A 26,171-nucleotide genomic window follows, 5' to 3' on the forward strand; every position below is an offset into this window, starting at 1 on the left:
CTGTGAAACACTCTTTGCGATTTCTGCTGGACGTTTTTGCTTCCTAATAGGCGATCGATATCCTCTCGAAAGCGTCTCTAAGAATATCAAAGCAGGTCGGCAAGGTTAACACTACCAGTGAGATTACCATATTTAGGCAAAGACGACCGAAAATTAGAAAGAAAATCATTTTTTCTTTAATCTATCCCAAACAGATTTTTATTTGGAAAAGGTTAAACATTTTGCTCGCTTGCTTTAATCTCTCGCAACTGTAAGGAAAGTTTGCTTCATATGTCTGATTTTCGTTATTGTATTCATCATAATATACATTTTACAATTTCCAGTCAAAGAAGATTTCAAACTGAGATTTTAATTCAAATTGTGTCCCCCATGCCTTGTTTGTACCACTTAAAATGTTTAGCTCTTTACTTGAGGTGTCTGTATATTATTTAAATCTTTCATAATGACGACTTCTCTCACTTGCCTATAGATGAGGGGGGGGGGGGGTGGTTTGGGGCCATGCTTCCCAAAAAAGTTCCATGATCATGAACAGAAAAATCACAAATGTAGCATTTCATTTTAAAATAAAAAGATGACAATTTTAAGTTTTATTAACTTTCATGAAAAACATATATATTTACATCCCTGTCGGTATACAAAAGTGGGAATAGATTATATTTTTATCATATGAATGAAACACGCCAGTTGTATCCTCAACAAATGCCATTGTTGTAATATTGTGATTTTATGAATTGTAAAATCTGCAAAAAAATAAAAAATGCATAATTCGTACAATAAGATACGAGCGAAAAGATGAGGTAGTAACTTTATCGATTTTATTATTTGTATATCACTGGGTTGTGCATAATAATTGTTTTGTAAAATTTCTTTTAAATAAGTTTGTTTGATTTTTCTCTTTTTATTCAACTTATTTTCGGGTCGACTTTACATTTAGGTAGCCAATTAATTATGGTAAACTGAGTTAATTTACTTCACAATGGCGTCGTCACGCACATGTAGCATGTAACCTTCATTCGATATGTCTTTGAAACACTCTTGGTGATTTATGCTGGATGTTTTTGGTTCCTAAAAAGCGATCATTGTCCTCTCGAAAGCGTCTCTAAGAATATCCAAACAAGTCAACAACGTATGCCATTACCAGTGACATTGCCCTTATCAAGGCATATCGATTCTTCGTGAGGTAGGATTCTGCCTTTAACCCATAGCATACTGGAACCTGATGATTCCTGAATAAAACCTATGGGAATAACAAAAATCAGTAGTCAACACGTTAAAGCGGAATTCAACCCAAATAAAAACTTGTTTTTAGAGGGGAAAGAAAAATCAGACAAGTTGATAGGTGAAAGTTTGAACAATAACGGACTAACAAAAAAAAAAGATTTCTTTACAGTTGTAAATATTGGTAATCATTATACCCATGGAGACTTCGAATCGGCAGCATAGGTGATGTCATAGTGATGTACGGCAAGGACATCTTTTCCATGTAGTCCAATACATAAAATGGCTAAAATTTCAAGTTTTACTTCAACTTATATTTTCTTTCATGAGGACATAAAACAATATACTTCCTGGGTTTTATTCAGAATACTGCCCCAGGGAATGGGTACTTATGAAAAAACGACAAATCCCTGAAAATAAATAGCCTGTGGGAAAATTTTCCTTGCCCCTCGTCATAATTTACTCTGTTGCCAATTTGAAATCTACATAGTCTTAGGGATCTTGATATTGAACAAGCCAGAACTTTCTAGTTGCTTGTCCGATTTCCTTCAAACTTTCTCCATTATATTTCATTTATTTCAAAGGCGCGATTCCCCTTGAATCTATTTGTGCTCTTATATTCAATCTATCACAAACTGAGATTTTCTTTTGCTCGCTTGTCTGGAACGTCCACACCCTCCTATGACGACCTGTCTCTGCCACTGTTTTCCAGTACAAAGAACCCCTGGCAGCGTAATGTAATGAATGTTTCTTCCCCATAGTATTAGGAGTTTCCCCGTCCAATTTATCGTAATTTCATCTGATTTAACTATGTAATCATCCAACTTATAAATAATTTGAATGATTTTTGTATATATATATTTCTTTATTTCAACACGGCAAGACCTATTCAGCAAAAGCTGTTTTTTTTATTGGTCCGTGCATAAAAATCACAAACATTGAAACATAAGGTCACATATTATAACAGATAAACATCCATGAAAATAATTATGATATCAACATTTTAGAAAGCCAGATACTGTAGTACATTGAATTTAATCGTGTAAAAGAGCGATAGATTAACTGTTTTAAATTTCGCACCGGCACCCTGTTGCACCCACAAATGTAATAACGCCCACAAATGTAATAACACTTAACCCACAAATATAATAACGCCCACAAATGTAATAACACTTTACCCACAAATGTAATAATTTCACCCACAAATGTAATAATGCACTTTACCCACAAATGTAATAATTTTTGATCGCCCACAAATGTAATAATGACTTTACCCACAAATGTAATAAATTTGAAGGGATTTTTTGGCGAATCCGTTCTAAACTAAAATCCTATAGTAATGCGTTCATATAGCACAAATGTGCAAAGTCTTTTTTCCAGACCCAGTGAATAAAACATTATAGTACAAGTCCAAAGTCTTTTTCCAGACCCGGTTGTTTCAAAATTATAATATACGTCCAAAGTCTTTTTTCCAGACCCAGTTAATTCAAAAATTATAATGCAAGTCCAAAGTCTTTTTTCCAGACCCAGTTGATTAAAAAATTATAATATACGTCCAAAGTCTTTTTTCCAGACCTGGTTAATTCAAAATTATAATGCAAGTCCAAAGTCTTTTTTTCAGACCCGGTTGTTTCAAAAATTATAATATAAGTCCAAAGTCTTTTTCCAGACCCGGTTATTTCAAAAATTATAATTTAAGTCCAAACTAAGATACGATAATGATATTCCAGTGGAAAAAAGAGAATTGAGCTTAGTCTTTTCTCCAGACCCAGTTAATTAAAACTGGCGGAATTAATGTCTTTGTTGATGTTTGAACTTATACAGCGTATATTGTGAATATATGTGTTAAGAGTAAACTGAGAATCAAGGGTAGTCTTTTCTCCAGACCCGGTTACTTAAAACTAAAATCTAAACCCTATACAATGCGTCCATATAGCACAATAGTGCAAAGTCTTTTTTCCAGACCCGGATAATTAAACAACTACAATATAAGTCCAAAGTATTTTTTCCAGACCCAGTTGTTTAAAAAATCATAAGATGTGTCCAGTCTTTTTTCAGACCCGGTTGTTTAAAAAATTATAATATAAGTCCAAAGTCTTTTTTCCAGACCCGGTTGTTTAAAAAATTATAATATAAGTCCAAAGTCTTTTTCCAGACGCGATTATTTCAAAAATTATAATGCAAGTCCAAAATAAGATAAGATAATGATATTCCAGTGGAAAAAAAGAGGATTGAGCTTAGTCTTTTCTCCAAACCCAATTGATTAAAACTAGCGGAATTAATGTCTTTGTTGTTGTTTCAACTTATACGGCGTATATTGTGAATATATGCGCTCAGAGTAAATTGAGAATCAAGCGTAGTCTTTTCTCCAGACCCGGTTACTTAAAACTAAAAACTAAACCCTATAGCAATGCGTTCATATAGCACAAAAGTGCAAAGTATTTTTTCCAGACCCGGATAATTAAAAAAATTACAATTTAAGTCCAAAGTCTTTCCTCCAGACCCGGCTATTAAAAAATGAATAAAAAAACTTAAAATCTAAGACCAATTTTCAAAAGTTTCACCCAGTAAAAAAATATGTCTTTACCCCACACCCAGTTTTTTTTTTTTATAATACTACGACCCCTATAAAACATTGTAATAATGCATGGGTAAAGCAAACATCCTTTCTCCAGACTTGGTTATTATTTGAAAAAAATAAAACAGTTTTTACAAATATTCTAAAACGAATACCTAATAATCTAATTACTGTGGAATAACATAAAGACCGACTGTCAAAGATCGACTTTCCTTCAGACACAATTATTTCAAGAATAAAAAATCAATAAAACTCAACCCCCCAAAAACGAATCTTAGAACCAACAATCCTCCAAATTAAGACCATGCATGTAGAAAAGCACATGTTTAGAGCGTTGTGTTTATTCCAGACCCAGTAATTAAAAAATGATTTAAGCAATCTTAAAAACAAAAGACTTTGTCATATTCTTATGCTTGTGGAATAACACGAGTATTATGCTTAGTCTTTCGTCCAGACCCAGTTATTTAAAAGATAACCAAATATTGAAAAAAAATCACAGCTAAGACCAATCTTCAAAATTAAACCCACTTAAAATGCTTGGGCTTAAAGTGTTGTCTTTGCCCCTCACCCAATTCTCTTTAAAATACAAATTAAACGAAACATTAATCTTAAAACTTAGACCCCAGCATCTTCGAAACTTGTGATAACGCATACTTAATTTGACCAGACCAGTTTATTAAAAAAAAAACAGAACAAATTTTTTTTAACCCTCTTCCAGCCTAACATTCTGTAATAAAGAAATTTATAATAAAAAACAACATCAAAACTTAGAGCCCGGGGAGCATTTTATGAAAGTTGTCTGACGTTTTATCCGACACTGGTAGCACTGCTTCTTAGCCAATCAACATCAAGAACAGTTGTCAGATCTGACAACTTGTCGGACATAAATGTTGATGAAATACTCCCCCAATCATCTTATTCATGTTGAACAGGCACACGAATATGATTGAGTCTTAGTTATGAGGATTTAATTTATCTTATTTTTGAAATGACAAGGTCTGGAATAAAGAAAACTCTCTAAATTTTTATTCATTGAAGGTTCTTAGTTTGAAGGATAGTTGGGCCTTAGATTCTGTTATTCTTTTTTTAATGATTTTGGTTATTTTGAAATAATTGGGTCTAGAGGAAAGACTACACCATATTTCCATGTTATTCAATGTTGATAAGATTGCAGGGTCTTTGTTTTGTTGTTGTTGTGTTTTAAATGACTTTTATAACTGGGTCTGGAGGAAAGACTACGCTATATTTCCATGTTTTCAACACAAAGAGGATCGTGGGTCTTCGTTTGCTTTTTTTATTATTACTTATTTATTATTCATAATTTCTTATTTGAAAGATCTGGGTCTGGAGGAAAGACTACGCTATATTTCCATGTTATTCAACATAAACAGGATCGTGGGTCTTTGTTTGCTTTTTTATTATTACTAATTTATTATCATTATTATTCATTTATTTTAAAGATCTGGGTCTGGAGGAAAGGCTATGCTATATTTCCATGTTATTTAACATTTACAAGAGAGTTGGGGTCTTTGTTACTTTTCCACCAGTTTTAATTGACTGGGTCTGGAGAAAAGACTAAGCTCGATTCTCATTTTATTCAACTAGAATATCATTATCTTAGTTTGGACTTATAATAATTTTGAAACTACCGGGTCTGGAAAAAAGACTTAAGATGTTGTAAGGTATGTGATTGTCATGGTTACCGACATAGCACCAACAGGTGTCCGCATGATTGAATTTACTGTGTAGCGTTAGCGAAGTCGCATTGCGCATTAAACACACTTGAACTGGCAGAGCTTGTGTCATGACGTGTTCTTCTGAGTATGTTACAAATTGGCGACGAGGATGCTCAGAAAAGAGTCTACGAAAGCCTTAAAGTCTTAATTTTGCTGGTCAAGGGACTGCTAATCTGTGAGACGAAAGTTTGATCCTAATTTTGAGGTCATAAAGTGACATTTTCTGGTTAAAGTTACCGTCGTACAGTTGATGGAACTAGGAAGGAAGTCTTCGTGTATTCGCACATGGTATTCGCACGTGTATTCAGTCAATGCGTGATACAACATGGCGACGCCCAGTGGCTATATTGGACGGTTAGGGAGCTTTGAGAAGGCTCGCGAACCTTTTACTTCATATGTAGAACGTATGGAACTGTTTTTCATGGCCAATAACATCGTTGAAACTTCCCAGAATGCTGAATTCGTGAAGGAACGGAAAAAGGCAATTTTACTAACTGAAATTGGAACAAAAATCTACGTAACTCTCGCAAATTTGTTAGCGCGCAGCAAGCCGAAAGATGCAACATTTGACGACATCATCGATAAGTTGAAGAATCATTTCGATCCTAAGCCGTTAGAGATAGCTGAAAGTTACAAGTTTGGAACAAGAAATCAGAAACAAGGTGAAACAGTTGGTGAGTTCATCATTGCCTTAAAGAATTTATCCTTACATTGTAACTATGGATCTTTCTTGAATAGAGCTTTGCGAGACAGATTTGTTTGCGGGTTGGCTGATGAACGAATTCAGAACAAACTGTTGAATACTCAAGATTTAGATTTTGATAAAGCCTGCCAAATTGCTTTGTCGATGGAGATGGCATCAAGAAATGCTCGTGAACTTCTTTCTGTTCATAATGCTGGAAGTGTGAATAGTCAGAAAAGTTACACCCGTAAAGCTAAACCAACTAGTCGTGAAGGTAAACCCAAACCCTCTAATGCTGAAAGTAAAAAGCATGGAAACTGTTATCGCTGTAATTCCAGAAATCATCCACCTCAAGAATGTCCATTTAAAGGTTCACAATGTTTCAAGTGCGAGATGAAGGGACATATAGCTAAAGCTTGTAAGTCAAATAGAGGAAAGGCTAGTGTACCGAGTAAAGGTAAATCGCGTCGAACTGGCGGTAATGCTGAAGTTCATGCGTTGGATGAAACTGATGATCTAGAGAAATCTATGCAGCATAATTTGAATTTGTATTGTATGTATGCTACAGATTCGATCAATAAGTTTGAAACAGAAGTTGTAATCAACAAGAAATACTTGACTATGAGGATTGACACCCAGGCAGATTGTTCTATTATGAGTAAGGACACATATGAGAGAAACTTCAATGATGTACCTTTGAGACCAAATTCATTAGAACTCAGAACATATTCTGGTCAGCAGTTGGACTTGTGTGGTGAATTTGAATGTGAAGTCACCTATGAAGGGAATACATTGTTGTTGCCCATGATGGTAACAAGCTACCCGAATCGTCCTACACTGATGGGTAAGAACTGGCTGACTAAGTTGAAGTTAGATTGGAATAACGTGTTCCATGTTGAGTCTTCAAAATTGCAGAGTCTACTCCGACAGTATAGCGGAATGTTTGAAGACAGCTATGAAGGGATTTCTGGTGTGGAAGCGCACGTAAGAATCAAGGAGAATTCAACTCCAGTCTACTGTAGACCGCGACCAGTACCGTACGCACTGAAAGAAGAAGTTGAGAAAGAGTTAAAAAACCTTGAGAAAAACAAAGTCATCGTAAAGACAAACTACAGCGACTGGGCAACTCCGATCGTAGTGGTGCCGAAAGCCGATGGAAGTGTTCGTCTTTGCGGAGATTATAAGACCACAGTCAATCGAGCAGTTGATGACGAGTGTTATCCTCTTCCCACATCGCAGGATTTGTATGCAGAGTTGGGAGGTACCAAAGTTTTCTCGAAGTTGGATCTTTCTCACGCGTATGCACAACTCAACTTGGATCAGCAAAGTCAGCAGTATCTTACTATCAACACGCATATGGGATTATATTCCTACACAAAACTACCATATGGAATTAAGTCCTCACCGAAGATCTTCCAAGCGACAATGGATAAGATTCTTCAAGGTATCCCCCATTGCTTGTGTAATCAAGATGATGTATTGATAGCTACAACCACAGTGGATGAAAATCTTGATGTGCTCGCGCAAGTATTGAAGCGTTTGAATGATCATAATGTGAAGCTAAAAAGGAGCAAATGTGCCTTTGTGGAAAGTGAAGTAGTGTACCTAGGGTTGAAAGTAAGCTCACAGGGGCTTCAACCAGTCAAAGATAAAATTGAGCCAATCAATGCTCCTAAGCCAAAGAATGTGACCGAGCTAAGATCATTTTTGGGGATGGTTCAGTTCTATTCGCGATTTCTACCGGATCTTGCGTCAGTGTTAGCACCGCTCCATAAGTTACTACAGAAGGAACAGAAATGGGAATGGTCGAAAGCCCAACAGGAAGCATATGAGAAATGCAAGCGAATGTTAACCAGTGATGCACTTCTCGTTCACTATGATAACAGGCGTGAATTGAAGATGTCTTGTGATGCATCTGGCTACGGTGTCGGAGCAGTGATAAGTCATGTGATGGATAATGGAGAAACAAAGCCAATCGCATTTGCATCACGCACCTTGACGAAGAGTGAGCGTAATTACGCTCAGATTGAGAAAGAAGCGTTGGGTATCATTTTCGGTATCAAGAAGTTTCATCAGTATCTGGTAGAAACTTTACGCTCATCACTGATCACAAGCCGCTACTTCATTTGTTGGGTCCTAAGTCATCGATTCCGACGATGGCAGCATCAAGAATGCAGCGATGGGCAATACTTCTTTCGCAGTATGACTACAACATAGAGTATCTCAGTTCTAAGGAGAACGCTGTCGCAGATGCGTTATCTCGTTTGCCTCACGAAGATTCTGAAGATGGTACAGAAGGTAGTATCTATGTAACTGATGTTGTAGACAGTAACTTTCCAGTAACAGCAACAGAGATTGCTGCAGAAACTCAGAAAGACTCTGCTTTGAAACAAGTGTATGAACAAACTTTATATGGTTGGTCAGAAAGAGAACCAATGAATGATGAGTTGAAACCATATCACAGTAGAAGGTTTGAGTTGTCATGTGATCAGGGTTGTGTCAAATGGGGACATAGAGTGATAATACCCAAGTCATTGAGACATAAGTTACTTGATGAACTTCATTCTCAGCACTCAGGTGTTGTAGCGATGAAAGCAGTTGCTAGAGGATTTATGTTCTGGCCTGGTATTGATAAAGAAATTGAGCAAATTTCTAGTAGATGTTCTGTTTGTCAAAATGTCAGAAGCAAGAGTACCGTTAGAAACATGGCGTTGGCCAGCTAGACCATTTCAGAGAGTCCATGTAGATTTTTGTGAGTTTGATAGTGAGCATTTTCTTGTTCTCATAGATAGTCACTCTAAGTGGATAGAAGTAATTCATATGGGTACTAACTACTAATACAACAACTGAGAAAACAATGAATGAACTCAGGTCCATTTTTGCTTGTCATGGTTTACCCGAACAGTTAGTTTCAGACAATGGGCCTCAATTTCGTTCTGCAGCATTTCAAACTTTCATGAAACTAAATGGAATTAGGCATATTTTAGTTCCCACTTACCATCCAGCATCTAACGGAGCTGCAGATAGAACAGTAAGAGTAGTGAAAGAAGCTTTGAAAAAGCAAGTGTTTGATGGTAGTTCTAAGTTTAGTATGAAGCGAAGACTAGCCAATTTTCTGTTGAAGTATCGTACTACTCCTCAATCAACTACTGGTTTTACACCAGCTGAGCTTTTGATGAAGAGAAGGCTTAGAACAAGACTAAGTTTGATTTTACCAGATCTATCTCAAAAAGTAGAAAACAAACAATCGAGTCAAAAGAGATATTTCAAGGGTAGTCGTAGGTATCGTTCATTTGATGTTGGTGAGAACGTTCGTATCCTTGCTCCCCCACACAAAGAAGGTAAATGGGAGTTGGGAGAAGTTGTTACTGTTTGTGGAAGTAGAAGGTATCTAGTTGATATAAGTGGTAGAGTTCGAAGTGTTCATGTAGATCACATGTTAAAAGCAAGTGATAACCAAGAGTGTTTGCCAGAGTCTAGTGATCATGCAGATTTGGATGATAGTTTTGATTTAATTTCATTGCCAGACTCCGCACAGTCTCGGCAGTTAAATTCTGAAGTGGGAATAGAAAAATCCCCAGTCAAAAGTACAAGCGGCCCAAGTACAGATGTACAGCCAGGGGCTACACCCGGGGCTACTCAAAAACTTTCACCACATCCACCTCGAAGATCACATAGACTCCGTAAACCAATCGAAAGGTTAATTTATTCAAAATAAAGCATGAGTTAACAAGTGTTAACACGTGTAATTTATAACACGACATGCAAGCAAGGTGAGATAATTATATGTGGAATATTTAATTTCAAGTACATACAACAGTATGATTATTTTCCAATACATACACAGACTTATATCTCTGTTAAAATGTATTGATCTATTAGAAGGGAGGATAGAGAGGTTGAAAAGTTAAAAAGTTTTATTCAGTATATTATTACTATAAAGAATTAACCGTGAAGTACAATGCATTTATACATGAAACTATGATTTATTTGATACTCATAAGCATTAATGAAGAAATGTCAGATTGCGGATATTATAGACTTTAAAATAATAGAGAAATTGAAAAACCCTTTTGATTTGCAAAACTACTTTATCAGACGAATCATACTTGCTACTTTTGAGTCATATTACCCTCAATAACCAAAAGAAACTATTGCTCTTCATGTTAAACATTTTCTAAAACAAATAGCTATAAGATGCATAGCCTACTTAACAAAAAAGGAAACATGATATTGAATTGTGAAATTTACTGTTGAGATTACTTGCTGGTATATTATGTTATTTTCAAAACATTGCGAATTTATACAGTGTCAGGGAATCCACTTGTTAAAAGGGGAAGCAGTGTAAGGTATGTGATTGTCATGGTTACCGACATAGCACCAACAGGTGTCCGCATGATTGAATTTACTGTGTAGCGTTAGCGAAGTCGCATTGCGCATTAAACACACTTGAACTGGCAGAGCTTGTGTCATGACGTGTTCTTCTGAGTATGTTCCAGATGTATATTATAATTTTTGAAACTTTGGACGTATATTATAATTTTTTAAACAACCGGGTCTGGAAAAAAGACTTTGGACTTGCATTATAATTTTTTAATTAACCGGGTCTGGAAAAAGGACTTTGGATGTATATTATAATTTTTGAATTAACCGGGTCTGGAAAAAAGACTTTGGACGTATATTATAATTTTTGAATACACCGGGTCTGGAAAAAAGCCATTGGACGTATATTATAATTTTTGAAACAACCAGTTGTTGAAAAAAGTCTTTGGACGTATATTATAATTTTGAAACAACCGTGTCTGGAAAAAAGACTTTGGACTTGCATTATAATTTTTGAATTAACAGGGTCTGGAAAAAAGACTTTGGACGTGTATTATGATTTTTAAACAACCGGGTCTGGAAAAAGACTTTGGAATTGTAATATATTGTTTTATTAACCGGGTCTGAAAAACAGACTGGACTTATATTATAATTTTTTAAACAACCGGGTCTGGAAAAAAGACTTTGGACTTGCATTATAATTTTTGAAACAACCGGGTCTGGAAAAAAGACTTTGAACGTATATTATAATTCTTTAAACGACTGGGTCTGGAAAAAACACTTTGGACTCATATTATAATGTTTGAAACTACCGGGTGTGAAAAAAGACTTTGGACTTGCATTATAATTTTTGTATTAACTGGGTCTGGAAAAAAGACTTTGGACGTATATTATAATTTTTTAATTAACCGGGTCTGGAAAAAAGACTTTGGACTTGAATTATAATTTTTGAATTAACCGGGTCTGGAAAAAGGACTTTGGAAGTATATTATAATTTTTTAATTAAGCGGTTCTGGAAAAAAGACTTTGGACTTATATTATAATTTTTGAAACAACCAGGTCTGGAAAAAAGGCTTTGGACGTATATTATAATTTTGAAACAACCGTGTCTGGAAAAAAGACTTTAGACTTGCATTATAATTTTTGAATTAACCGGGTCTGGAAAAAAGACTTTGGACGTGTATTATGATTTTTAAACAACCGGGTCTGGAAAAAGACTTTGGAATTGTAATACATTGTTTTATTAACCGGGTCTGAAAAATAGACTGGACTTATATTATAATTTTTTGAACAACCGGGTCTGGAAAAAAGACTTTGGACTTGCATTATAATTTTTGAAACAACCGGGTCTGGAAAAAAGACTTTGAACGTATATTATAATTTTTTAAACAACTGGGTCTGGAAAAAAGACTTTCGACTCATATTATAATGTTTGAAACTACCGGGTGTGAAAAAAGACTTTGGACTTGCATTATAATTTTTGTAATTACCGGGTCTGGAAAAAAGACTTTGGACGTATATTACCATTTTTTAATTAACCGGGTCTGGAAAAAGACTTTGGACTTGAATTATAATTTTTGAATTAAGCGGTTCTGGAAAAAAGACTTTGGACTTATATTATAATTTTTGAAACAACCAGGTCTGGAAAAAAGGCTTTGGACGTATATTATAATTTACCTTCAAGTTCCGACGTCCATTAATTCTGTATATACACTACCATGGCGGCAGCCCGAGGAGGGTACATCACTGGCGGATCCAGGAAGGGGGGCACAGCTGGCCCATTAAAACATAGGTGTGGCCCTGTTACACCCACAAATGTAATAATCGCCCACAAATGCAATAATGCCCACAAATGTAATAACACTTTACCCACAAATGTAATAACACCTTACCCACAAATGTAATAATTTCACCGACAAATGTAATAATGCACTTTACCCACAAATGTAATAATGACTTACCCACAAATGTAATAAATTTGAAGGGATTTTTGGCGAAATCCGTTCTAAACTAAAATCCTATAGTAATACGTTCATAATTTATAGCACAAAAGTGCAAAGTCTTTTTTCCAGACCCGGTTAATTAAAAAATTATAATATAAGTCCAAAGTCTTTTTTCCAGACCCGGTTAATTAAAAAAGTATAATAAGTCCAGACCCGGTTGTTTAAAAAATTATAATATAAGTCCAAAGTCTTTTTTCCAGACCCGGTTAATAAAAAAATTATAATATAAGTCCAAAGTCTTTTTTCCAGACCCGGTTAATTAAAAAGTATAATATAAGTCCAAACTAAGATAAGATAATGATATTCCAGTGGAATCAAAATAAGAATCGAGCTTAATCTTTTCTCCAGACCCAGTTAATTAAAACTGGTAGAATAAATGTCTTTGTTGTTGTTTTAACTTATACGGCGCGTACTGTGGATATATGCGCTAAGAGTAAATTGAGAATCAAGCGTAGTCTTTTCTCCATACCCGGTTACTTAAAACTAAAAACTAAAACCTTTTACCCACAAATGTAATAATTTCACCCACAAATGTAATAATGCAGTTACCCACAAATGTAATAATTTTTGATCGCCCACAAATGTAATAAATACTTTACCCACAAATGTTATAAATTTGAAGGGATTTTTGGCGAATCTATTCTAAACTAAATCCCTTTAATAATGCGTTCATATAGTGCAAAGTCACAGTCTTATTTCTCCAGACCAGGTTATATAAAACATTTAAACAATCTTCCAAATAAAGATGCCAAAATTAGTTCTTCTTAATGTTGAAAAACATAGAAGTTTAGCGTAGTCTTTCCTCCAGACCCAAATATTTAAAATACCAAATAAAAAATAATAACTAAAAAAGGCCCCACGATCTTATTAATGTTGAACAAAATGTAAATATAGCGTAGTCTTTCCTCCAGACCCAGTTATAAAAAAAATCATACAAAAACAAAACAACAACAACAACCAAAAACAGACCCCGCAATCTTTTCAACATTGAATAGCATCGGTGTAGTCTTTGTTCCAGCCCCGGTTGTTTAAAAATAGCAAATCATAAAGAACAATATTAACAAAGACCCCACAAACTCATTGATGTTGAGTAACGGGGGGGGGGGGGGGGTTCTTATTTTTATTTGGCAACCAGTCAAATTTGACTATTTTTGCCATCATAAATATTATATTATTAACGTTTGTTTTCTTTAAAAAAAATATATATATGAGTAAAGTAAAATTCAAATATTTATTTCTTTTCCTTTCTTTTTTTCTTTTTTCTTTTCTATGATGACAGAGAAAGAAATTAGGAAAATCACAGCTCCAATCCTACACCCGTACCGGAGTATGGGGATACGTCTGTCCCGTTGATGTGAACATCAACATCAGTGAAGTCTCGATCTTTCCCGGAGACAAGACGCCTTTGAATCCTACCTACTTTGGGAGACAAGCCATTGTAGGATGGAATGTGATTTTGGGTGAGTTTGGGAGAAAAAAAAAATTTTGTATGAAAAAAGAAATATATATATATATATATATATATATATACATATATACACACACATACATATCCATATGCATACGTATTCATCATTTAAGTATAAGTAAACCGTAAGGCAATTATCTGAAGGCTATACATGTTTGGTTAGTCATGACCATATAAAGATGTAATTGCAAAATTAACAGTACTTGGCTATAATATAAAGTAATTAAAAGTAATCAAGAGCAGTCCAACTTGTACATAAAACTTTTTCAATTTTTTCTGTATTCTTCTTTCTCAATTGGCTCTCTTGTAATTTTTTTTTCTTTTTTTTTGATCGTGAGTTTGAATAACCCCCATGAAGCTTGGCATATGGATATGGCAAAACTAAGCAAAAAAGCTCAATTTTTTAACTGCTCCTCGAATAGCTGGGTAACTGATGAACTAGAAGGACATGGTGCTTTCATCGGCCGTTTTCCTCGAGTCACCTATGACTAATCATCAGCCGAGAAGGAGACTTTTTCCAACCGTTGACCAACATAAAAACATTGGCCCCAGTATCCGATTTACAGAATTAATTGAGGAAAGCATCCGGGCTTTCTGTGCATATTGCAGTGTTTTCCAAAGCATTATAGTATATATTTTAAAACAAACTAGCCGAAAAGGCATGCAAATACATATTATATATACATAAAACATTCTTCCTTCAATATTTTTTCTTTTGTAGTATATTTTTCAATATTTTTCTTTTGTTCTTTTAGGTAAATTTTGAGAAAATCGAAAATACCATAATTCATGCCATTCTTTAAAGGGGCCATGTTTATTGTTTCAGGATTGTTAATTTATTTCGCATAATTCAACGAGTTGTACAATTCAAACTGTTCTGAGGAGAAGATATATGTATTACTGTTTGTTATATATTCGTTTCGTTCTAAGGACGAAACGTACGAGTGATTTTTGTTTGTCGATGTCTATGCTTTTTAGCAGGGAGGGAATCTCTAGAGGTTCCGTCAAATTTGTTTCAGCGAGCAGCATAGCTCTTTGAATGATATAACGTGGGCATTTCACGAGAAAATGGTCAACAGTTTCCAATATTTTGCAGGAATCACAAAAACTAGTGGGATGTAGTTTTAATCGGAAAAGATCAAAGTTAAGACCTATTATTCCGAAACGAAGTTTATGTAGTAGACTTTCGGCAAATCTGTTCAGGTGGCATTCGTATAAAGAAAGATTCACTTGTGGTTGTATCTGTCTCATATTACAAATGGAATACTTCCACCTGTTTTGCCATTCCTGTGTATATTTTTTTGTTATCAATGTTTTTGCTTCATCGGAACCTAAACTATTTTGAATTTCGATTCTCTTCGTTAAAGCTACTTTTGCATGAAAATCTGCTGTTTCGTTTCCACTTATACCACAATGGCTTGGTATCCATTCTAGAAAGATTTCTTTACCCTGGTATTGAAGCTTAGTAGTTAAAGTTAGTATTTCAATTACAAATTATATGTTTTTCATATTTTGTATAGCTAACAGCGCACTTTGTGTGTCACTTAAGATAACTGTTCCTACATAAACATTAATATTTTCTAACCACTCTAAAGCAAGTACTATTGTAGCCAACTCAGCCCGGAAAACTTAAGTATTATAATTCAGTCTTTTTGATTGGTGGTAAGACCATGTGGGTACGAAGAATGAAGCCGCAGAAGCACCTGTATTGGGTGCTTTTGATCCATCTGTATATATGTGTAGTTGATGAGACCATTTCTTGTTAATTAGTCTGAGACTTTCTTGATATTTATAATTTTGGAATAACAGGGTTTGGAGAAAAGACTAAGCTCGATTTTCATTTTTATTCAACTGGAATATCATTATGGTATCTTAGTTTGGACTTATATTATAATTTTTGAAATAACCGGGTCTTGAAAAAATTACTTTGGACTTATATTATAATTTTTGAAACAACCAGGTCTGGAAAAAAGACTTTGCACTTTTGTGCTATATGAACGCATTAATATAGGATTTTAGTTTAGAACGGATTCGCCAAAAATCCCTTCAAATTTATTACATTTGTGGGTAAAGTCATTAGTACATTTGTGGGCTATCAAAAATTATTACATTTGTGGGTAAAGTGCATTATTACATTTGTGGTAAAGTGTTATTACATTTGTGGGTAACGTGTTATTACATTTGTGGGCGTTATTACATTTGTGGGTGCAACAGGCCCCTCTTTTGAAATTGAAGATAATGTGAGTTAAAAAAAAACAGGACGTGATAAGAAAATAAACTTAATTTTTTTTCTTCTGAATTTGGACGTTTAATTGCAAATGTGTGTGCCTATGGATGAATTGAAAACGGTCTTTAGACTGAAATTGAATAACCGTTCCGTGAGCAAGGAATTAATAGGGAGTTTTCGCTCTTACTACGGGGAAAATCTACAACGCATCGATTTCGTTGAAAATGCAATTCAAATCACAATGGAAAGCAGATTATCCGAAAATTTGCACAGTACGAACAATTGCAAATATATCGTTGTCCAGAGTTAAGAGATTCCGATGCTGTCCCGGTCAACCAACTTTCGACAAAACCCTTTCAGCTCTCCATTGTGATTTCACTTGCACTTCCAAAGGAATTGGTGCGTTGTAGAGAGTTTCCCCGTAGTAAATGCAAAAGGTCCAGAATGACAACTTTTGGTCATCAATTTGAACCACTTGTTCTCTTTATTTATTTTGAAAAACGAATTATACGAAACGGAATTGAATGATAAATAAATGAAAATGAATCATGTGTGCAGAGAGTTGAAAAAGAAACAATCGTTAGAATGTGAATACAATAAATTAAATGCACATCTGATAAAATCGGACAGGAAAACCTACAATGATCTGGACGTGAAGACCTGTTTAGTAAACGTGTAATCAATAAACTCATCTTAAACGAGCCAGAAATTTATTCTCGATTGCATGACTTTTGATAACCCCCCATACACATCAACCATCATAAGCTTGCATGCAGCCCTTTGGTTTCTGATGTACCGGCAGTGTTTTATTGCATGGAATACACGGGTCGTGCGGTCCAGTGGTTAGAGCATTGGACTCATAATAGCAAGGTTGCGTGAGTTCGAATCCACACTCTGCCATTGTCTCTACTTTGATGAAAAGGCCCGAGAGTAAGAGCTGTCGTCTATAAGGTCACCCAATATGAATGATAAACCTAGACGTAAAATGATTCCTAGGTAATTGGTTTTATACCAGCTTTGCGTTTTAACCCGCAAAACGCTGTACTGCCGAGTTCCCGCGAGAGTTAGCATAAACAAGTCCACAATTGGGTGGTTTCCACAGTTAAATTCACCTTCCATAATTAACACGTATGCACTTACAATCATATCAAATCACAATCGCACAAAAATTATCTTTTATCCTTTTTCTCGGCAGAAGCATAGTCAAATGTATATGTAAATACTTTTGTAACATTTATTTTAGTATCTGTTATTAAAATCCTTCCGTCATCGGATGAGTAAATGGCATCACTATTTGGGTATTCTTTCTCACTTAAATTGAAACAATTCTACAATGAATGCTACAAAAGTGGTAATATTCCAGTCTCTTCTAACAATGCGCCTTAGATTTTTCTATTTTCGACCAAAATAAAATAGTAACCCTTTTCTTTTCCCTCTTACATTGTGGGACGAAAGTGAATCGCATTTAAATCATTTATTTCTTGCTCGTACCCTTCCCATGCCTTGTATTGTTTTTTTTCTTTTACCTCTTTTCCCTCTGACTACCTCTTGAATCATTTAATTGGTCGGAATTTAATTCAAATGCTTGGCGATCATCGGTTGAATGATCTACTATGCGACTTCTCTTCTTAAACTGAAACTTGTAATGCATTTTCTCGATAGCATAAAATATCGAAGTATGAATAGCGTTCACAAAACCAAACATATTCACAATCGGGGGATTATGTTTCGATATTTAAACTACGAGGAGTGATCAAAAGAATACTTCTGTGTTATGAAATATAGCAAGTCGTAACAATAATTTGAATTGTATCGGAAATGGAACCAGTAGCCTTTTGATTAAATGTCGGTAGCTTGTAACCACTTGACCGTTTTGCGTTGAATTGACACTCCCAGTACTGGATAAATGGTCCTGGTACAAGGGTAGTCAAATAACCGTTTCGTAGTCAAATCATGTTAGTAAAAAGTTTAATTATTATTATTTTTTTTTTTTAACACTCCAGACCCTGGCTCACCTTGCAGATACTTATATCAATTTCAAGTGTTTTACACCTCCGGGACGCCCTTACGTCCTCGAAACATGATTTCATTTCACTTCTGCCATATCCGCACAAGCATGCTGGTAGCTCTTAATCTTGATCGCAAGAGGCAAGTGTTTTGCGAGAGTCTGGATCTTACGGTTTTTTGGAAGACCCGCTAAGAAGATAAAATGACGCGTTCGGCTCGTGAGGTTGTCATAGTTGGCATTCATCGAGAGAGGTTTGGCGGAGCACTACTTGGCCTACGAATAAGCTACTGTCAACTACAAAGGTCTTCTCTTCAGTCTCAACCTGTGGTGTCATCTCCACATCAAAATGATGTTTGCAGCTTATCTAGTCCTGTGCTTTTTGGCAGCATCAGCCAGAGCCCAGACTGAAGGTGATGGTAAGTAAATTGATATTAATTCACTGTGTCTTTTGATTAACACTCATGTATTTGAGACGGATGGATCGAGGCGCGTGGGGCCGGGAGTGTACTACATGTAGCTTCATCTTCGAAAGCTGATAATTGAAGGGGAAGTTCGCCTGCTGTAGATATTGGTTTTATCAAAGCAATATATATATATATATATATATATATATATGTATATATATGCTCCAAGGGGGCCGAGGGGCCCGCCCCCCTCCTATTGGCGGAGCTAAAAAAAGAAAGAAAAAAGTGAGAAAGAAAGAAGAAGAAGGGAAAAGATAGGAGAAAAAAGGGATAAATATGGGAGCATAAAGACGAGTGAATAAAATAAGATGAGGGGAAGAATTGGAAGAAAAAATGTCACTACTTAAAATTTTTGCTAGCGCTTCGCGCTCGCATTGCCTTTTATGTGATTTACAGCTTAAAATATAAAATATTGAAGTCAATATACAAAACATATATCAGCTCGAAAATCGAACTTTCGTTATTTTGTTTGATGAACAAATTCAATGTTAAAACGTGCTCTGTAAAAATTTGATTTGTCAGGTACCTATTATGTTATTTTCCTGTATTTCATAAAGTTCTCAAAATATCCCTATTCAGGACGGATTGTCAAAACATAATCAGCTAGCGCTGCACTTTCGCATTTCGATCGGTGAGTTATGTATGTCTCAATATTAATCCTGTAACAAACTACTTGAAATCCCAATTTTATGACAGTTTATCAAAAATTTTGTCTCGCGATTTGCGCTCGCATTGATTGTTGAAACTCATGCTTTTTATTCATTATTACAAAAGTGCTTTAAATGTCCAGTTTTCAGGCCATAATATTAACAGATTTCGCGTTCTCGATAGGCTTATTAGATTAATGAATAAGATAGTAATTTGATAATCAAATTGTCCCTTTTTCAGAATGGAATATTGACGAATTTCATCTTGCGCTTAGGAAGAGAAATAGTAGGAAGATAGTCATCGTTTTCATATGATGTCATAATATTCTTAGAATGTCCCGGTCCTATGTCAAAATAGTAATAAAACATATCAGCTCTATTTAAACTGTGATCCATATCCATCTCACAATTTTCCTACAAAGTGCTTGAAATACAGAGCTTAAGTTTATCCCTTTTTAAATCAGAATATTAAATGAGCTTTATTGATTTTCATGATAAAAAAGGCATTTAGAATGCCAAGATTCTAGGTTGAAATCTAAAACACGCCCGCGCATGTTTATTTCAGGTACGCAGCTTGTTCTCTATTTAAATCGTTATCAAAATTTTTCTGCTCGCGCTTTAAAGCCCCCTCACACCTGACCGAATGTAGGCGGGCGAAGGGTGACGAATGGGAAAATGCACAAAATGCACGCGAATTCAACAAATTCAAATAAAATTTCCGTCAAATCATGCGATCAGTAACTATTGTCAAATTTTATCAACGAACGGTAAGTGAAGGATAAATATGACATGACATGCGAAGGATATCGATTTTTATGTTTACCTCTTTGAGTAAATTGCAGCCGAAGGCGAGCGAAGGGTTGATATAACCCAATAAGACGAACGAACAGTGAGCAATGGTTTGATATGGCGTGCGATTAGAAACAAAGACGAGGGAATAGATCGGGCGCTCATGTACGTTTGTGCCATCGTGTTCTTTCGAGATCGGTCCACTTTGGCAAAAGCGCGATGAGGGACTATGCGCGATAATTACATTGTTTACACGTGGCTTTTGGTTCAGAACAAAAAGCTGATCACATGTAAACACGGTAAAAAAAAACACACGAACGATAACCGCAGACTAAATAAGCAATGCGAATTCAAACAGATGACCAACGATTTTTCAATTAGTCGGGAAATTTCAAAAAAAAAAAACTTCCGCGCGAATTTGAACAATTGCAGCTGTTATTTCAGAAGGTTTACGAAACCCAAACACGAAGGGTAAATATGATTTACTATCAGTTACCATCGTAAACGATTTTTTTTTTAAAAGCCTTTCGCCAGTCATCGCAAGGCATATTTCAGGCAATTCGGTTAGGTGTGAGGGGGCCTTTACGCTCGCATACGTTGAAAGATATCCAATTACTCATTTTTTATGATTTACAAAACGTGAATAGAGTGTCCCATTTTTAGATGTAAATCTCGAATTTTTCCGCTTGCGCTTAGCGCTCGCATCAGTTGTTTAGTTATATACTTATCATTTTCACGATTACAAAAAAATGCTTAGAATTACCATTCTTTAGGTAGAAATGTCAAAAGCAGCCAATAACAGATTATTTTTTTATCATATCAAAACGTATATTAAAAGCTTATGCTCTCGCTTCGCGCTCGCAGTAATTATTTAGTTTGATACACATCTCTTTTAGGATCACAAACATTGCCCAGAATGTTCAAATCTAGGACAAAATACATGAAATAAAAAGTAGCTCGCGCTTCGCGCTCGCACTATTGAAATTTTAAAGAATAAAGCTTAAAAGTGACTATTAGGTCTACCCTTTCAAAAAACAAAAATTAACTTCGAGCTGCAGATCGGGGAAAATGTGGATAAAAAAAAGTATTCCGGGCCCCCTATTGGCGTAGGCTGGATCCGCCCCTGTAAATATATATATATATATATATATACATATATATATATATATATATATATATATATATATATATATATATATATATATATATTGGTTAAATTTATAGCAAAAGTCTGTCAAAGGTGAGACACCCCCACTCATGTGAAATAATTTCAGTAAAGTGCATTTTTATTTGAAGAGTTTTATTCCAAATGGAGATAAATCCACTAGACATTTTTCTGTAAATCAAGTTTTTTTTTTTAATTCACCACTTTTCCCTTATCCACTGTTGGTTCATTTTGATATATATGATAGTGCTATCATCCTATATTAATTAAATCATGTTTTCACAAATCTAGCATTCATAATGATTTTTTAGATTTTTTTTTTGTATAATATTTTTCATCGATTTAGCTCCTTTTGGAACAAAACCATAGTATATTGCAAATTTTTTTATCAATTTAAACATGTTTAAAGGACATGTCCACCCCACCAAGAATTAATTTGAATAAAAAGAGAAAAATCAAACAATCATATCACTGTAAATTTCATCAAAATCGGATGAAAAATAAGAAAGTAACAACAGTTTCACTTAATTTTACAAAACAGTGATATGCACATCCTGGTTGGTATGCAAATGATAGGGCTGATGACGTCATCCGCTCACCTTTTTTGTATTTCATTGTGTGAAATACGAAATATTTCAATATTCTCATTGTGAGAAACAAATATATATCCTCCCCCCCCCCTGAACATGTGTAATTACCATTATGTGGTGCAGTCAATTTGGTCCTTATTGTCAAATCTGTACAAATTGAAATATTTTATAATTAAAACAATAAAAAAAAACATGGAAAATAGTGAATGATGGACATCATTGACTGTCTTATTTGCATTTCCCTGAGTTGTTCATATAACTATTTTGTGAAAAATTAGGGAAAGTTTAAAATGTCATAACTTTCTTATTTTACATCTGATTTTTATGAAATTTTCAGCGTTAAGCTTGTTTGATTTTGCTTTATTCATTCAAATAAACATTTTTCTGGGTTGGACTTGATCTTTGATATTGAAAATTGAACACGAACCACATGAACATGGGTAGCAGAGTGCATATCACATATTTTCTGATGTTATCCATTGGAAAAAAAAAATCAACTTTTCTAAGGAATGTGACTTTTCAATATCTAATTGCAAAAGGAGCTTAATCCTGAAATATTCATAAACAGTAAAATTCTGTTTATAATTTCATCAAATTTGCAGTGATGGTGTGAAATTGTATCCACATTATACCTTAAAGAATTATTGCATAATTAATCAAGTTTAAATAATCATGTAGTGGATTTAGCTCCTTTTGGAATCAAACTGTTTTGGATTTAGCTCCTTTTGGAATAAAACTCAAATTTGCAATCAATTTTTACCAAACTTCCAAAATAATTCAAATGCGATATGGTAAATTTGATTCCCACGTCTAAGATACATATATTTATATCAAAAATAAATTTTGGTCAAAAGTTGATTTAGCCCCTTTTGGAATATTTGAACTCTTCATTTACAGAAAATAAAGAATGGTTTGAATTGGGCATTCATTGTATCATCTGACACATCGTTTTCATGATTGATTGTTTAAGAGAAAATATTACGAAACATTACACAAATGGATCGCTTTTTGTTAAAACTACTGCTCGCATTTGACGTCACAAATATTCAAATCTTTAAGATAAAACTCTCTTAAATTTGAATTCCGTTAATCCTTCACCCATAGCCCACTTTATTTTGCTACTTTTATAAAAAAAAATATGGTTTTGGTTGAATTTTAAATACGTACAGGATCTTAATTTTGTAATCATCAATGCAAATCATCACTGTCACTGTCGATTAGCTCGGAGCTCCGAGTCTGATTTATTATTATTTTTTCCAAATAAATTGCTTGTTGAATTTCGGAAAAAAAGTTTTTTTGTGTGACATCAACAATACACAGTAAAAAATAGCAAGTTGTTTAAGCATGTCAAGTTATTCAAACCTTTAAAACATTTTTTTTAAAACTTTAAACAATTTTTTAAATAGTTCAAACAATATTTGTTTGAGTAATGGGCATAAATAACACACTTAGAAAAATAGGTTCAACTTTCCACCTTTGCAGACCAGGGTCCCGTAACACAAAGGTTAGCGATTAATCGTACGCTTGATTTCTACGATTGATTGTACATTGTAGCCAATGGAATCAATCGTAGAAAAATGTTCTACGATCATTGCTAAGCTTTGTGTTACGGGCCCCAGATGTCACACTGGGCGCACGTTTAAAGTACAACTTTGTACCTTTTTTTGGAAAGGTGCACATTTGCACCTCTCTGAAAGTTGCAAATTAGGGAAAGAGTTCTATTATGTACCCCCTCCAAAAATAACAAAAGATAACTTTCTATGGATTCTTAAATGTTGCTTACCTTGCTTGGGACTCGAACTCACCTCGTTATAATTGCAGCCAAGACCTCTTCCCCCTATGCTAGCGAGAAGCGCTGATAGTTTTTTATGCGAATATGTGCCGAGAGTTTGACTAGTTTAGACTTAAAGGCCCTTTAGGGGCGCACCATTAGATACCCAGGGGGAGGGGGCTGGAAGATTGGGTTGATACATTATTTATTTTGTTCTTCGAGTAATTTTTCCCATTATTCCACTGAGACAAGTTTTTTTTCTACACCTATCAGATGATTTGTCAGTGGACCAAGTTTTTTTTTTACTCAGATGGTGAGTCATTTTTGTTGTTGCTCTAATAGCAAGTCAAGTTTTTTTTCTAAGAAATGCCAGCCCAATGGATATCTAATGTTGCGTCCCTTACTGACTAAATAAACCGATGTCTATGGACAATTACACGCACTCGTTCTTGCTCGAAAATTTGACGGAATAAACCCATATTTTGGTATTCAGTGAGAACCTCAAAAATATGGGGAAAAAGTCGTTTAAGTTCGGGGTTCAATCAAACATTAAATGTGCACGCTTTGCAGTCTCTATATGAAACTTCCAAGTTGTCCGGGGGGAAAATAGTGTCAAAATCCTATATTTTATAATATTATTACGCAATTTCAAATTTTGACAGTATGGTGAAGCTATTTCAGCTATTGGCTAATTTCCTTATTTCAGACACCTTTAACTAATTCTTGTTACGTCTTGACACTTGATAAGTTTTTTTTTCTTCATTTCATACCCAATTTCACAATTGCTTCTACACGCGTTCCCAAGCATTTATTTAAGTAATAATAAACAAATAATCCCCGTTGGTGAAGTTGGTAAAGGTGATGGACAAACTATCACTTACGAGGCAAGCTGGATGTAGCTATCTTTCCGAAGCGAAGCTGAAGAGAGATAACGAGTAGATCCAGCTTGCCGAGCAAGTGATATAGTTTGCCTCGTCACCCGAAATCAAGAAGCGATTATATGCTTTATATTCCTTATCGGAAATCGCTAGAAAACGAAGAAACCGATATCAGTACATTTCTATAATAAGAATTTCGATTAAAATAAAAATCAAGGTAGGCTTTGAAAAAAATCTATCCAGAAGTATCTTATTTAATGCCAGCGCCTCTGTAAAATGTGCGCAATCATCCGAGATCTTGCTCCAAGAAGATTTACTGTGACCTCACGAAGGAATTTTACCGTCACAACAAAACAACCAAGGGGCATGCAATGCACTTTTAATTTGCGCAAAGTTTAATGCTGTTGTTAATTATCTATTATTACCGTGTTTACACTAAATCGGCTTTTGAATCGGCTCGATGCAGCATCGGCTTTCTCATAACGTGTAAACGCGATTAACTTGCATCGGTATATGGCTAGCGCGTACACTGCACGCGCGCATCTCGATCTTGCACGATCGCCATTGCAGGTGATGCATGGTATACAAATAATGAATGTTTATGAGTGCAATGGATAGAATACTTCATGAGGTGAAAGATGAATGATCCATTCAACGAGGCTTAGCCTCGTTGAATGGATCATTCATTTCATCTTTCACCGAATGGAAAGGACGTTCAGTATTTGGTTTATATGACACCTACAAACGGATTCTCTTTCATATGAAATTCATGAATTTCGATGCAAAATATGGTCATGCAGTGCGACCTCGGTCTGCTGATTATCACGTACATACAATATGCAATAAAAAACGAGTGGTTTGTGGTGCCTGCTGCGCTGTCTCGGTGCGCCCGTGCAATGACAAAAAAAGTTGTATGGATTCAAAATTGCACGATAAATGGATCCAAAATTGCACAGTTGATGACGTCATTGTAAAATGGGCGGAGTGATTGTTATCAAACAACCAATCAAATGATAAGGATTTATCTAGGTGTCATAATATACACACGATGCATGTACATGAGTTCATTATGCGATCTATATGACTCGAGTTGCCTTTGAGGCTCTGTTCGATCCATTGCGTGAAGCCGTTAGGCTGAATGCAATGGGTTGAACGAAGCAATGAGAGTGGATAGGTCGCATAATGGACGAATGAAGACATGCATCATGTGTATATCATATTTCTATATTTTTTTTTAAAAAAAGAGGTACATTATTATTCTATTTTTAGTATATATTTTTTCTATTATTTGAATCTAGCGTTGTCATAATCTTTTAGTTTATCTCTATTTGTATAGTAATCACCAACGAACGTAGAGGGCAGCAACACACAAGCGTGTTGCTCTAAGGAAGGTCAACTCCGCTCGAATTTTGTGACCACTTTAAAAATTAAGGTGGGGTTTTGGGAAATTTGTCGAGTTGATTTTGTTTCATTTGTTAATTTCAAATATTTTTTAATGAACAATTATTAGATCGGTTATTCTGGGTATAAATATTTAAAATATTACTTTTATTTTTAAAGAAAATATTTAGCTTAAATAATCATGATTTTGACATTTTTCCTCATTTTGGAATATTAAGCCTGT

The 26,171-nt window shown here is 34.9% G+C and overlaps 1 protein-coding gene across 1 annotated transcript; it reads left to right on the plus strand.

Annotated features, from left to right (window-relative positions):
- Nucleotides 1-5,857: 5,857 nt before the first annotated feature.
- Nucleotides 5,858-14,774, plus strand: LOC129266113 (uncharacterized protein K02A2.6-like). Its single transcript, XM_064104344.1, has 5 exons — nucleotides 5,858-8,296; nucleotides 8,416-8,629; nucleotides 9,220-9,824; nucleotides 13,820-14,000; nucleotides 14,764-14,774. The coding sequence occupies exons 1-5, from the start codon at nucleotides 5,858-5,860 to the stop codon at nucleotides 14,772-14,774; spliced, it is 3,450 nt and encodes a 1,149-aa protein (XP_063960414.1).
- Nucleotides 14,775-26,171: the final 11,397 nt, after the last annotated feature.

The sequence above is a fragment of the Lytechinus pictus genome, chromosome 1 (genome assembly GCF_037042905.1).
Source record: "Lytechinus pictus isolate F3 Inbred chromosome 1, Lp3.0, whole genome shotgun sequence".
NCBI lineage: Eukaryota > Metazoa > Echinodermata > Echinoidea > Temnopleuroida > Toxopneustidae > Lytechinus > Lytechinus pictus.

Bases quoted from the DNA above. Each gene is read 5' to 3' on its own strand.
- LOC129266113 (XM_064104344.1), top strand. From the start codon at position 5,858: ATGGCGACGCCCAGTGGCTATATTGGACGGTTAGGGAGCTTTGAGAAG. The intron at 8,630-9,219 runs GTTGGTCAGAAA...CTTACCATCCAG, and splicing joins GTATGAACAAACTTTATATG to CATCTAACGGAGCTGCAGAT. The intron at 9,825-13,819 runs GTACAGCCAGGG...CTATGATGACAG, and splicing joins CAAGCGGCCCAAGTACAGAT to AGAAAGAAATTAGGAAAATC.